General features: G+C 40.2%; 1 protein-coding gene across 2 annotated transcripts in view; it reads right to left on the reverse strand.

Annotated features, from left to right (window-relative positions):
- Nucleotides 1–15,184, reverse strand: part of CACNA1S (calcium voltage-gated channel subunit alpha1 S) — a 95,948-nt gene that overhangs the window by 26,383 nt on the left and 54,381 nt on the right. Inside the window, exons 26-32 of one of the 2 annotated variants that reach the window (XM_081946673.1) lie at nt 13,767–13,925; nt 12,867–12,977; nt 12,510–12,593; nt 9,470–9,526; nt 6,936–6,986; nt 2,110–2,250; nt 1,873–1,938 (exon numbers count right to left, since the gene is read on the reverse strand). In XM_081946673.1, coding sequence (XP_081802799.1) covers nt 1,873–1,938; nt 2,110–2,250; nt 6,936–6,986; nt 9,470–9,526; nt 12,510–12,593; nt 12,867–12,977; nt 13,767–13,925 — 669 coding nt within the window. The remainder of the gene's footprint in view (nt 1–1,872; nt 1,939–2,109; nt 2,251–6,935; nt 6,987–9,469; nt 9,527–12,509; nt 12,594–12,866; nt 12,978–13,766; nt 13,926–15,184) is intronic. The other variant, XM_081946674.1, reaches the window with a different exon arrangement.

The following is a 15,184-nucleotide window of genomic DNA, read 5'->3' on the forward strand; positions in this document are numbered from 1 at the left end:
CCTCACCTATAAACTCTCTTGGGAGGGGCCAATCTAAAACCACGTGTGCTAATTATCATCTGTGAGCCTGCCTACGAAGCTGCTGCTTTTGTTTCTCAGCCCTTCTTACTCTAGCCTCAGGGACTGATTGCCTTTGATCCTCCCCACTGCTCCATGCCTCAGGTGCCTCCTGGTGGCCAACCAGTCCCTCTGGTCCCTGCTCTGAATCTGCAACCTGCACAGGGTCTTCCACATCATCCAGGGCTGACTGAAATGATCCCTCGCTATCTGAGTCCATCAGCAGCTCAAACGGATCCTGCTGGGCTATAACAAATCCTATTGAAGAATATCCTGAGCGATAGTAAGAAACAGCAAGTGCTTCCAGAAGATGTTTCTATCATATAATTACCTTCTCACATTTTCTGAAACAAAGGGATTCTCTTCCCTTTGTAACTCTCCTATATTGTTCTGTTTCTTTTACCTTTTTACTTTCACCACAATACCATTGGGGGGGGGGGGGGATTGGAAGGACAGAAATAAATACCCAAGTATTATGCTAGGAGTCCCCATTTGAAAATATCCTAAGTCCTGTTCTGACCCCCCTCTCCATGCCTGTGAACAAGCCAAAACACAGGCTTGGCTGTTTGCCACTGTTTAATTGCAAGATAACAAACCTTTTGGCCAAAGGCCCAGATAATTCAAAATACAACAAAACAAACCAGATATTCAAACACGGCTCTAAGACATCGACTTTCTTCACTGCTAATTTCGAATGGTTGTTTCCTGAAAATGTCCCCTCCCAACACCTCACCTATAAACTCTCTTGGGAGGGGCCAATCTAAAACCACGTGTGCTAATTATCATCTGTGAGCCTGCCTACGAAGCTGCTGCTTTTGTTTCTCAGCCCTTCTTACTCTAGCCTCAGGGACTGATTGCCTTTGATCCTCCCCACTGCTCCATTCCTCAGGTGCCTCCTGGTGGCCAACCAGTCCCTCTGGTCCCTGCTCTGAATCTGCAACCTGCACAGGGTCTTCCACATCATCCAGGGCTGACTGAAATGATCCCTCGCTATCTGAGTCCATCAGCAGCTCAAACGGATCCTGCTGGGCTATAACAAATCCTATTGAAGAATATCCTGAGCGATAGTAACCTCACTAGTGCTAAGTGATGCAACTATTAATTGAGTCATGCCCAATTATATGACCTTTTATTGCCATGGCCCACATTAATCACCTCAATCATTAAATTATGTGATCATTAAATAGAAATAAAATAAATAAATAAAATAAAACAATTCCAGCTTCCTCCATTCATTTGCTTATTGGAAGCTCCCTGGGAAGACGGTAAATTTTGATTCTGTGACCATGCGGATGCTATGATGGTCATAAGCACAGTGACTGGTTGTAAGTCATTTTTTCCCAGCACCGTTGTAACTTCTAACTGCCATTAAACAAATGGTTATAAGTGAAGGACTATCAAAAGTCACATGATGAAAGAGGCGATCAAGGAATCAGTAGGGGGGCTTCATTGCTGAAGATGAAGAAGTTGGATGTTTGGGCAGGAATGACATGCAGTCTTCACAATACTTTTCAACTTATGTATTTGGGGGAATAGAGTTTGAGAGTAAGAAAGGCATTCAAGTAAGATAATTACATTAAGGTATGTCCCTTTCCATTTAGATCAGGGTGGTCAAACTCCTGGCCTGTGGGCCAGATGCGTCACGTGCTGGACACACCCACGACTGGTTTACCAAAGGTGGGGGGGAGTTCCAATACGTCACGTGAAGCCGACATGATGACATGAGTTTGACACCCTGATTTAGATGATTTATAACTGGGATTTAGGGAGGGATTGTCCAATGAGTTAATGCAAGCATTTTCTTGCATTGCTTACCTGCATCCCAATCACAGCATAGATGAAGAACAACATTACGATCAGCAAGGCCACATGAGGTAGTGCCTGGGGATAAAGTAGAGAAGAATCTGAAGGTCATCCACAACTGCAGATGAGCTATGGGTTGGAAGGTATTGAAGTGCTATATATATTTCCACTTCACCCAGCCCATTCCCATTTTTCAGGATTCTTCCTTCGCTTAGATATAAGCTAGCACATCTAGTAAGACGTACTTACCTGGAAGGATTTGAGAAATGTCCAGAGTAAATTTCTAATGCCTTCTGCTCGGCTCAGTAATTTTACCAGCCTTAGGATCCTGAAAAGCCGGAAAAAAGTGATGGAGATACGACCGCTGTCATCAGGATCTATGGCAGGAACCTGTGGAAAGAACACATCTCTTGCAGTGAAAGAAGCAGACAGAAGGAAGTAAACTTTATTCACTGGAGGACTCTCTTGTATTCACTAGGGTTCCCTAAAATAAGAGAACTACAATCTACTGTTTAATTGCAAAAAAGAGGTTGACATGATATTTCTAAGAGAGGAGAGATGTTAACTTTCTCAGTTTTACTCTTCTAGATCTACCTACCACCTATTTTGGCCCTATGTATATCTTGACTCCAGGCACAAGAAATGTTTCCCAATCCTGCTTTAAAGCTTTATATGCTGTAGATGAGGATGCAGAATGACTTTCAGCCCTTGAATTAACAAAGAAAAAAAAATCATAGGGGGAATTCATGGGAATATAGTAAGTTCATCTTCGGTTTGGTTTGGTTTGGTTTGGTTTTATTGGACTTATAAGCCACCCTTCTCTCAAAGGACTCAGGGTGGCGTACAACATAAAAACACATATGACAAAAGTTAAAAAAGATTAAATAGGAAATCCAATAACCTTCAATTGACAATTAACATCAAATTTAGGATTAAATTAAAATTGACAATTTATAATTAATAATTTATTTTATTCTATTCAGGCCAGGCAGGCTTGCTGAAAAAGCCAATTTTAGGCACGCCGGAAGGACCGGAGGTCGGGGGTTATGCGAAGCTCCGGGGGCAGCTCATTTAAAAGACTTTTGACTCTTTGAAGGACACAGACGTGTATTCATCTTTTAGATTATTTGTTTTTGGCAGAATTTCCAACTCCCTGTCCTTGCAGAAGTCCAAGACTACAAAATTAAATTAGAGGCTCTAGAAAAATTCAGACACCTCCTTCAAAAAAGGATTTACAGTGGCGTGTGTGTGTGTGTGTGTGTGTGTGTGTGTGTGTTGGGTGAACCCAGCCACTGTGGTTTGTAAACCAAGGTTTATAATGCCTTGTGGCATTGAGGGTGGCCAAACGTCGATATTGTGCCACTCTCATTGCATCCGCAGATAACCGCCCTGCCGCCCTGTTTCGGGTGACCCGCTCTCTTCTATCACAGAGGCCGCGGGAAGCCCCTTTACAGAGGAATTTGGGGAATATCTGCAGGATAAAATCGCTCAGATCTGGAGGGAATGGGTCTCCCTCAGTGATCCAGGGGAGACGTCCGAGGCCAGTCTTGAGAGACCATTATGGGAGGAGTTTGACTCTGTTGCCTCTGACGATTTGGACAGGTTGCGTGGGCGACTGCGAGCCACCACATGTTTATTGGACCCATGTCCCTCCTGGCTTGTACTGGCATCCTGGGAGGTCACACGAGGCTGGCTCTTGGGAATGGTGAACGCTTCGCTGAGTGAGGGGTTCCTACCGGCCGCCTTGAAAGAGGCGGTTGTGAGGCCCTTACTCAAGAAGCCTTCGCTGGACCCAACTGAGCTAGCTAATTATCGTCCGGTCTCCAACCTTCCCTTTTTAGTGAAGGTTGTAGAGAGTGTGGTGGCTACGCAGTTCCCACGCCACCTGGAGGAAACTGACTATCTAGACCTGCGCCAGTCCGGTTTCCGACCCGGGCACAGCACGGAGACGGCCTTGGTCGCGTTGGTCGATGATCTCTGGAGAGCCAAGGATAGGGGTTGCTCCTCTATCCTGGTTCTGTTAGACCTCTCAGCGGCTTTCGATACCATCGACCATGGTATCCTATTGCGCCAGCTGGAGGGGCTGGGAGTAAGGGGCACTGTTTTACGGTGGTTCTGCTCCTACCTCTCCGACCGGACGCAATGTGTGTTGGCAGGGGAAGAGCGGTCGACCCTGAGGCCACTCACTTGTGGGGTGCCGCAGGGGTCGGTCCTCTCGCCTCTCCTATTCAACACATATATGAAACCGCTGGGTGAGATCATCCGTGGTTTTGGGGTGGGATACCATCTGTACGCTGACGATACTCAGCTGTACATTTCTACCCCGAACAACCCCAACGAGGCCGTTGATGTGATGTCCCGGTGTTTGGAAGCCATACGGGTCTGGATGGGAGACAACAGACTTAAACTCAACCCCTCCAAGACGGAGTGGCTGTGGCTGCCGGCCTCTCGGTTCAACCAGCTGACTCCATCGCTGGCCATTGGGGGCGACCAACTGGCCCCCGTGGAGCGGGCGCGCAATTTGGGCGTCCTCCTAGATGCCCGGCTGTCTATGGATGACCATGTGGCAGCCGTGGCAAGGGGGGCGTTCCACCAGGTTCGCCTGGTGCGCCAATTGCGCCCCCTATTGGACCGGGATGCCCTTCGCACAGTCACTCATGCGCTGGTGACGTCCCGTCTGGATTACTATAATGCTCTTTACATGGGGCTTCCCTTGAAATGCACCCGAGGACTGCAGTTGGTCCAGAACGCGGCCGCGCGGGCAGTGATGGGGAGTACGAGGTACTCCCATGTGATACCTCTCCTGCGCGAGCTGCACTGGCTCCCTGTAGTCTTTCGGGGGCGTTTCAAGGTGTTGATCACTATCTTTAAAGCGCTCCATGGCACAGGACCTAGCTACTTGCGGGATCGTATCCTGCCCCATACATCCCTACGACCAATTCGCTCTCACAGAGAGGGACTTCTCCGGGTGCTGTCCACCAGGCAATGCCAGAGGGCGGCGCCGAGGGGTAGGGCCTTCTCTGTGATGGGCCCAGCCCTCTGGAATGATCTCCCCCCTGACATTAGGACAGCAACTGATCTCCGCTCCTTCCGCACGAAACTCAAGACCCACCTGTTCCAACTAGCCGGCCTGGCCTGAATTACAGCTATTTTCTAATCCCTCTGTATAAAATTTTAAATTAAGTTTGACTTTGGGTATTTTAATTGTTTTTAATTGCATTATGCTGTTCTTAACTAATTGATTATTTATTTATTATGTATTGTACAATGCTTTTATATCTCCTCCTTGTTATTGTTATTTATCTGTTGTGTAATGAATTGTACGCCGCCCCGAGTCCCTTGGGGGAGAGGGTGCGGCATATAAATTGGATTAATAAATAAATAAATAAATAAATAAATAAATAAATAACTTAGCACTATGTACTGGGTGTATGTATTCAGTAAAATGCATAAAACACTGTGACTGGGCCAACATTTGTTTATTATATATTTCAATATAGGAAAACCTCAATCAACCAGACTCACTGGAGCTATCAAAGATCCATTGCCTACTGATACTTTCACTGAGAATATCTCACCTTGTTTCATCTAGCTTGATCATTCCTGTTATGCTTCAATTTTTGCATGCATTCAACAAACTACAAAATAGAATAGGACCCAAGTATCTGAAGGAATACCTCCTATATACTAATTTATCAATGTATACTTATTTATGCTATTCTCCAAATATCCTTAGCCTCAGAGTTACAACAAGCAGAACTAAGACAGTAATTCTGTTTTTTGTATTTTAAGTCCCATAAGTTTTTACTTGAGAGAATCTAGATCCCACCAACAAGGATATAAAATGTCATTTTTTGCCTAAGGGACATTGTAATGTTTACAGAAATCCTATTATTGTATTTATCATTTAAGGAATGTTGTCAAAGTCTGAATGACTCGTGTGTGTTCTACCTATACGATTTTGTGTCTCAGCTATGGTATACCATTTGTTTGGAACAACTGCACTAAAAAAAAGTCTCTTTCCAGAAAAGATATGAGAGCAGGATCTTATATGATCACAGATTAAGAGCTCTTGGATCATTTCAGTACCAAAAGCCAGTTGGACATCATCCTTTCTGTCCAAAGAAAGTGGCTTCCAGACCATTGAATCACAATGTCACAAGAGGCAGAGCAATTTGAATCTTAGTTTCATGATGGCAGAGGACCTAGTTATCTGCAGGATCGCATCCTACCACACACGTCCCTGCGACCTATCCGCTCACACAGGGAAGGGCTCCTCCTGGTGCCGTCTGCTAGGCAATGCCAGCGGGCGACACCTAGGAGTAGATCCTTCTCTGTGATGGGCCCAACCCTCTGGAATGACCTCCCCCCAGACATTCGAACTACCACCGACCTCCGCTCCTTCCGGCAAAAGTTAAAGACCCACCTATTTCGATCAGCTGGCCTGGCACTTTCTTAGTTTTATCTCCCGGGATTTATTATTTTAATTGGGTTTTAAGGGTTTTATAGGTTTTTTAACGTATCATATTTATTATTCGATTACAGTCTCATAACCTCCTTCACCAGTATTAATTTAATTGTTTATGTATGTATTTTATAATGTATTTTAGTGACTGTACACCGCCCCGAGTCCTCTCCGGGAGAGGGGGCGGTCTATAAGTATGAATAATAATAATAATAATAATAATAATAATAATAATAATAATAATAATAATAATAATAATAATGATAAATGGGATGTGTATTTGATACACAGGAATCACTGGAATTCTTTCATAATGGCTTTGTTTGCTTTTCTAATATAAGACACTTATCAGAGCTCCAGTATTCTAATATATTAATTTATTTAATACTATTATGAAACTATTATTATTATCTATTCAGTGCCAAGCTATCACCATTTTATTCTTCCATCATTATTTTTATTCACCCCATGCAGCTTTTCATAAAATCACATTAACTCTTCCAGATTATTCTTTTACTTGCTCTTCATCTGTATCTCATTTTTGTAAAGCACATTGGACACATACGGACAGTATATAAATATTTAAAATAACCAATAAAACAGCATTTACCTGTGATGTGTCTCCATTGTTGTAGGCTCCTTGGACTGCCAGTGGCTTGGTCTGTGAATATATTTTGTGGTAATGAACACAGTAATGGTTGCAATACAAGTAGAGGTAAAGGTTCAGGACCAACAACATGCTAAACTAAGGGACTGGATAAAACTAGATGGTTGATTTCATGCTGACACATGGGGGCTGGAATACAGGATGGAGATTCATGCCACTATTATTATATTTAGTGCTAAACCTAGCAATTCCACCATGGATTAATACTGATGGACTGCTGGCTTGTACTGAAACAAAGAAAGTCATTGAAGTTTAGAAGGAATAGATTCAATTTGTCAGAAAGGAAACATACACATGACAGGAAACATCAAATGATTTGATTATTGGAAAACCTGATACTATCATAAACTTAACCAGTGCATACATAGTTGTAAATGTAATAATTTTTCCCAAGGAACATTAGGATCCATATATTGAACTGTTATGGTTTCCCTACCAAAAACAACTTTACAACTACTGAACTACCTATATATACAGAGATAATTCAGTAGTTGGAAAGTTCTTTTTGGTGGGGAAGTCATAACAGTTTAAGTGGGGTTTTTCCTGACCTTTTTTACATTAAAAATACAGAAGCTGTTTTTATGAATTTTAGCAGCTCTGTTTAAATGTCCATTTCAGCAAGTTTTAAGTACTGGGATTTTTTCCCCAGTAAAATTACATTGATCCTGACCAATAAGCACATATATTACCTTATTTAATATCATTGCTTTGGTAGCAGCCCATACCCAAAGGAAATAGGTTTATATGAGCTAGATAATGAAATATATTTTCTTATTCTTTCCATTTTTATCTTTTATCTTTTTATCTTTCCATTTATCTTTTCTTTCTATATCAACACTGAACTTTTATTTGTATTACTTTTGTGCCTCGTTTATTTGTAACCTAGGGACCGAAGACCATAGGTGATGGTGATAGCACTGGATATGGCTGCAATACCATCGCCGCTCCATGGCAACAGAACTGCCAATGCTGACCAGGTTTTTTTGCATGTTATAATCTTCACGTGCACCACTGTACCTCTGCACCTTCACTTTTTGCACAATAGTGGAAAGTGAACAAAAAAAAAAGGAAAGCCCCTATGGATTGATTGAATGAATTATGGACTGTCATCATGTTAGCTTGATTAAATAAGATAATCAAAGTCACATTATGATAGGAAGAATGTAGCAGGCTGTATGTAGGTGCAGCTAGTATTATCTATTGTTCTAAAGGGCTATCCAAGCCTAATGCTGAACTGGCATTGCCATGGACTAAATTGCCTCCAGAAAGGACTTTCCTATTAAATGATTTTTTTTTTTTTGCATTATCCTCCAAAGTTTGAACATCAGATTCAAAACCAAAAGTGTCACAAGAAGAAACTATGATCAGGGAAGGATGTGATGAACAGCCAGTTCTCAGATTTATCCCTTTGTTGTTTTGCTCTGAAACAAACTTTAAGGTATATACCCTTAATTGAAGAAACCACACAGAAGCTGGAAAAAAAAAGTAGTCAGGGATAAATTTGATTCAGTATATTTCATAGGAGTGTCACCCCTTCAAGGTGATCCAGGTCGGGAAACCATGAATACCAAGACTACCTTTATTATAAGGTTACAGTGACAGAATCTTGCAAGTCTGAAAGCTTTTCCTCAGTCCCCGGATTTTGCAGTTCTCCCCTTGCTGAGAACAAGGGAAAACTAGGGTGAGTCAATAACTGAGGTGTTTTCTCCACCCACATTCCTGCTTTGGAATCAAGATTTCTTTTAGCAGACCTTTGCCTAGGCTGTGGCTCTTACTCCTGTCTCTCAAGATTATTCTCACAGCCTTTTACAGGGAGAGAATTAAAGGGATTGCACCATTGCACCAATCCATTCATATGGAAAGATGTCAGTCACCAAGAAGTAGGATATCCCTTTGGAATAGCATCTCTTTCGAAATTAGACTGCCCTCAATTTCGACACTCTTCCTGAAGACTTTTGCTAGTGGGCCTTGGGAACCCGGAGTAGGTTGGAGCCCATCAAATGGCTTATTTGACTGTGTATTGTCCCCGGGTGGTGGTCGAGGGTGGGCGGGTGATGGTGATATTGTTTTTTGTTTTTATTTTTGTTCTATACTATGTTTTCATCGTTTGTATGCTGCCTAGAGTAGCTGTGAACAAGTAGATGGCTATATACATTTTCTAAATAAATAAATAAGTAAATACTTACAGCACAGAAAGTAAACTAGGAAAAAGAGCCTCACCCAAGGAAACCGCAATGTGCTTAAACGATTCCTCAATAACTGCTGCTCCACAAACAAGTTCCCTTTTATCGGCATTATCGGCATTATTTCTAAAGGATCACAGTTTGTTTTCCTACAGACCTGCTTTGAGCATTAGTTGCATGCAACTCACACTTTTACACAGCAGCACACAGCAAGAAGAAATAATCTAGAAAAGGAGGAAAGGGAAATGTGGAACAAAATGGCGTCCACAACAATGTCATGCAGCTGATATTTACAATGCCATCACAGCCACCGCTTAGGCAGTACAATCCACCACTGGAAACAAGAATTGTCTGTCAAGAAAATAACAAAGTCAGCCAAGTGCAGTATAAAAAAATATATAGAGAAATTGGAAACAATGATTTGGAGAGAATAAGGGATGGGAAATGAAGGGGTGGGTGGACTGGTATTTCACAGAGAAATCATGAAAGAATCATATTAGAATTACAATGAGATGTAGAGGTAGAAAGGAGGAAGGAGGAAAGGATTGGACAATAATGAATAAAAAACAATGGCATGAAGTGTATTAAGCTAGTCATGTTTTTAACAGAATGTAGAAATCTAAGATAATTGGATAAAACTAAGAGAAATAAATCAAGCAACTTTTTTGAATATTTATATAAGATATATTTCTTCCAAGATTAGATGCCTATAACTGTCTATGACACAATATTAGCTATGCCAAACTGCCAAGAGACCACAAGTGAATTAAATTTCAAATATAGTCATGTGTTGGGTACTTCCAGAAGAAATTGGGCTCTATGTTCTGTCCTATTATGGCTTATCATGGTCAGGTTTTCAGAAAGATTTGATTCTCAGAATGTCTCCCTTCTTACTGAGTTCTGAAAATAATAGTTCTAAGCCATAAAAATAATACAACAATTGAATAGAAAAAGGACAGAACTGTCTTTGTACAAAAATTAGCAAGATGCTCTATGACAAGTTTCTTTTCATGACTGTATGTTCATTCCAGCACTGATCAGTATCCACATGCATATATTTTAATATTTCCTTGTCAGACTGGCTTCCTGCTAGAAGCCATTATGCATCTCCTTATATGGCTGGCACTTTACAAGGTCAAACCCCTACAGTTCTCAGACTAAAAAAAAGTTATGTCACCATAGATCAGGTGCCTTCCAAGACCACCAACAGAACTACCAGGATCCATTAACATAGAATTGTGGAAGGAAAAATCCTAGGATATAAAACTTGGAATATAAATGTATATAGACCTTGATTATAATGTATTGATTAGATAGATTCTCTGTGTATAAAGATTTGTCTTTGTCTGCAATAAATAAACTAATTTGGCTGAATGGCACCTGTAAATTTTAGCCAAATTTTGAAAAGTATTTAAGCTGTGGTTTATAACTATGCTTGGTGTAGCATCTGAAAATTCTGATATTAGTCTAATATTTGTGCTTTAAGCCTGCTCCATATGATCACATTTGATGGAGCAATATTCTAACATGTTCTTTCTCTTTTACTGGGAATAAACATTATTTGAACAATGAATATATGATTCCTAAGTGCATAGAGATGAACCTTAATGTATTCATCATTTGTTTCTGAACATAATACTATCAGATATGAATTCTATTAGACGATCTAAAAATTTTATGAAACACAGAATGTATTCAACATCAACATACAACTAAATGAGACCAATGGACTACTGTATGAAGAAGGATAAAAGAAAAGCATATTAATTTGGTTTGAAAACCAAAGATACAATGTTTTGGGAAGCTAAACAGAAGTTTTAAAAATATTTTTGCTTTTTTATCAACCAAGAATATGCAAAGCAAACAGCATGGAAGTATATCAAGTTGATGTTTTATGAGAACGATGGTCCTTTTACAATGTACAATTTACAACTCATGACAGTTCAGTGAAAAGTATTCCTGTGTAACATAAGAAGGATGAAATAAGGACAAGAAGAATTTCCATCCCTGGTGAAAAAAACTACAGATTCCCAAAGCAAGAGAATACTCACCAGGCAACTGCCAGATTCCCCCTCTAAATTTCACTGATTTTGATTCTTTTTTAATGTTAACTTTCTATGTCTATTTTCCAAATGTTTTAATGAGTCATGTCATGTGTAGTGGAAGCATATTGAAAGAGTTAAAGTCTGTACATTTGGTAGATAAAAACTCAGGAGTCCCCAGATTAAGAAATGTACCCATGATAAGAGGAAAAAGAGAAAATTTCAGTGATGACTTTTGATGTATATAATCTTTCCCTTAGATCTTCATGTTTAGATTTGAGAAGAAAAATTCTAAGACAGGTTGATCTTTGTGTTGGTGATTTATAAAACTTTGGAACTGGTGATAATGCAAATTTGGACTATAAAGAAATATAATAAATTTTATAGGGACTGGTGTATATGAAAGAAAACAAGTTACAGTGTAAGTTTATAATGATTTGAGTAATTCTGAATAAAACGCAAATACTACTGATGAGTAATATTGTAGATTTTCATACTTCTAATCTTGTTTCTAAAGTGATAGCTAACCATAGCTGTAAACAATAGCAATGGAGCCAAAGGCACATGAAGACATTTTTCATCCAAAGTTATGCACTTTCTCTCCTTTATATGGAAAATGCATATGCAATTCCACTTATAGAATATTTTTAAATATGCTTGTGTATATATCATAGCGTCCATGCACATGTATGCAAAAAGCCCAAATTATGCGTGTATATCTTGCCATAAAGACAGATGCAGTAGAAGCACATATAATAAGCAGATGACATATGGTTGCCATGGCCACAGGGTAGAAATTCTCTGCCAGTACCATCAGGCAAACCATCTCAAGAGGAATTTCATATTGCAATTGCCATGTATGTATGATTTATTGAAGCTCAAGGTTTAGAGACCACACAGATGCTATAGGAGAAGTGGTGTCCCCTGGCTATGATATATCAGTCCTTGATCAGTTAAAAAAAATCAAGAACAAGTTGCCTTAAGATGATTCTTGAAAGTTATCTGAGGTTTGCAGAACATGACCTACTCAAACTCTAACTAAGGGATCTGCAACCCATCAACTACGTAGCAAATGGCAACGATTACTATCTCCCACCAGAAGAAACTGAAAATGATTGACGATTGCTGTGATTTAGAAGCTGTACTTGAACATGCAGCACTCATGACATCTGTGGGAAGCTGGGAAGCTGTGGCTGCCTAGTAGTGACAGTCATTGTTCCCCTTCCCTTCAGTCTAACACTTCGTTCCGACTCCTTGTTTCTTTCCAATACAATTATCCTCATAGCACTTACATCAATCTGACTCAGGATGACATCAATGATGCTGCCGACAACTATGAGAAAATCAAAGACATTCCAGGGGTCCCCAAAGTATCCCTGGAAAAGAAAGAAGAATGTAAACTCCAAATACAGTAAATAGATTAAGCTGGAAAAGGTAGGAACCTTTTCTGAAAGCTTTTCAGTTCAAGAATCAGTGTTGAGCTTTTTGGCTTATTGTTGAAACTTGTGACCTTATTAAAACAAGTAACAAATATATAGCCCGCACAAGTGGTCTTTTAGGACCATCCTCACTGAAGATGGCCTGTATTTTCCAAATCAAGGTCAGGCTGGCTTTCTGATAGAAGTTGTGATCCATTGATTCTCACTCACCTTTGCCTTGAAAGCTATCAGTTTAAGAATCATCTCAACAGTAAAGAGGAGGGTGAAAACCACATTGAGGACATCTGAGAGCTGGTTCATCATCTCTGATTGCTTATAATGCTGTAGAGATAGTTGAAAAGCAGACTATTTAGAAAACATGGGCTTTTCTGAAGAATAAAGCTTTTCATTAAAGAATCATTTTGCTTGCTTTCTCTTCGTTTTCTTGCTTACTCTGTCTGAAAATTGTTAGACTGGTACTAGATGGATTCTCCTCTTGTCCTTCTAACTTCTCCTTGCCCTTTATCTTATTTATTGTCTGCTATTCCTATTGCCAGAATGGCAATGAAAAACTATTGCTCTGGTCACTTTGTAGAAGGCAACAAATAGGTGAAGAGTTTGTGTGTGTGATATAATGATGTGTGATACATAATGATGCTTTTGATGGACACGTTTAACAAATGCGAACAGTGAAATTTTGTCCACAGACTTTCTCTTCGGAAAATTAAACCTCATAGACTGCAGTATTAGGAATGAAAAAATATGGAAAGTGACCAAGAGGACATTGGGCAAATAACAGTGTTTGACCCCATCAACAGTGCCACAGTTTCAGCTAAAGTGCCTTGCAATTAACAAGGTCTATGTAAAGGAAAGATGGAAAATACATCACTTCAAAGCAGATAAATAAGTTAGGTTCTCTCAGCTATTGGCTGGGATGAGATAAATGTTGCATCATGTGGACATGTCTTTAAAGCATGGCCAGAAAGGCATATTCAAGGTAAAATGAGTGGGCATGTAGATGAATCCTGTGTTTCAGCTTTCCTTCAGCAGGCAGGTTTGTTCCAAAATTTCATAGTTCCCGCTATTGCCACCACCACTCCCCAGCTGAAGAGGGGTTCTTTGCATCCATACCTGCATGCCCAAGCAGATGGTGTTCAGTGTGATCAGGAAAAACATGAGGTACTCAAAGTAGGAGGAGGTCACCAAATACCAGATCTGGTATTGGTAAGGGTTCTTGGGAATGTAGCATCGCAGAGGCCGTGCTTTGAGGGCATACTGGACACACTGGCGCTGGAATGAGAGGCAAGGCAAGATGTGAAGAGGAGAGAAAGGAACAGGGTGCATTTACTTACTACATTTGCCTCAATTTTCTGAGATTGATCAGCAATGCCAAGTGTTTTTATTGTGGCTTGTTCTCTTCATAAATACAATGCTTAAACAGATTGCTTTCCAACAAATAGCTGTTGGAATGTTATTTATTTATCTATTTATTTACTAGGTGTACATATGTATTTGTTAAGAGTTATATCCCATCTTTTATACAAGAGCATTACAGGTAGTCCTCGACTTCTGGCCACAATTCAGCCCAAAATTTATGTTGTTAAGTGAGACATTTGTTAAGTGAGTTTTGCCCCAATGTATGACCTTTCTTACCTCGACTGTAAAGTGAATCACTGCAGTTGTAAGTTAGTAACCCAGTTGTTAAGTGAATCTGGCTTTCCCATTGACTTTGCTCATCAAATGTCCCTAAAAGTGATCACATGACTCTGGGACACTGCAACTGTCATAAATATGAGTCAATTACCAATCTTCTAAATTTTGATCATATGACTATGGAGAGACTACAAAGGTTGTAAGTGTGAAGAATGATCATACGTCCCTTTTTTCAGTGTCATTGCAACTTCATTAAATGAACTGTTGTAAGTCGAGGACTACCTGCATTTTATCCCCATGATATCAGACTTGTGAGTTGAGTTGGACTGAGAGAAAGAATGACTAGCCCAAAGTCACCCAATGAGTTTCCATGGCTGAGGGGGTATTTGAACTTGCATCTTTCTGTTCCTAGTGCAAGTTCTTGATCACTACATCACAGTGGTAGCCTCTCATATTGAGACCCTCACACTAACTTCCTTGAGCTTCCAAAACATGGACAACATGCCCCATGTTTATCCTTCTTTTCATCTTCTTTTCCGGAAAGAGAACATGTGTGGGCATTTCTACAATTGTATGAATTTGCTTGCATTGGAATGAACATCTTGTGTTTAGTATGCAAATGGACTGTCACTGCATTAAATTGTTTGCTAGCCTGAACTGAATAATTACTGATGAATTACTGCGCAGGTCATAAGGTCTTATCAGCAATGATGTACTGAGCCTGCTCGTTAAACATTCCAGAGACTTCTCTTCCCTTTTGATCTTTGTCCGTCTGCCAGGAAGCTGGTAGACAAACTGTTTCTGCCAAAATGTAACAATTAGATAGATTTGTTTATTTCTTTCTATTTCTTATTTTTGTATTAAAGCTTGTTTTTAATTAGAATATGTTTTCCGGG

The sequence above is a fragment of the Natrix helvetica genome (genome assembly GCF_964273705.1).
Source record: "Natrix helvetica genome assembly, chromosome: 3".
NCBI classification, from domain to species: domain Eukaryota; kingdom Metazoa; phylum Chordata; class Lepidosauria; order Squamata; family Natricidae; genus Natrix; species Natrix helvetica.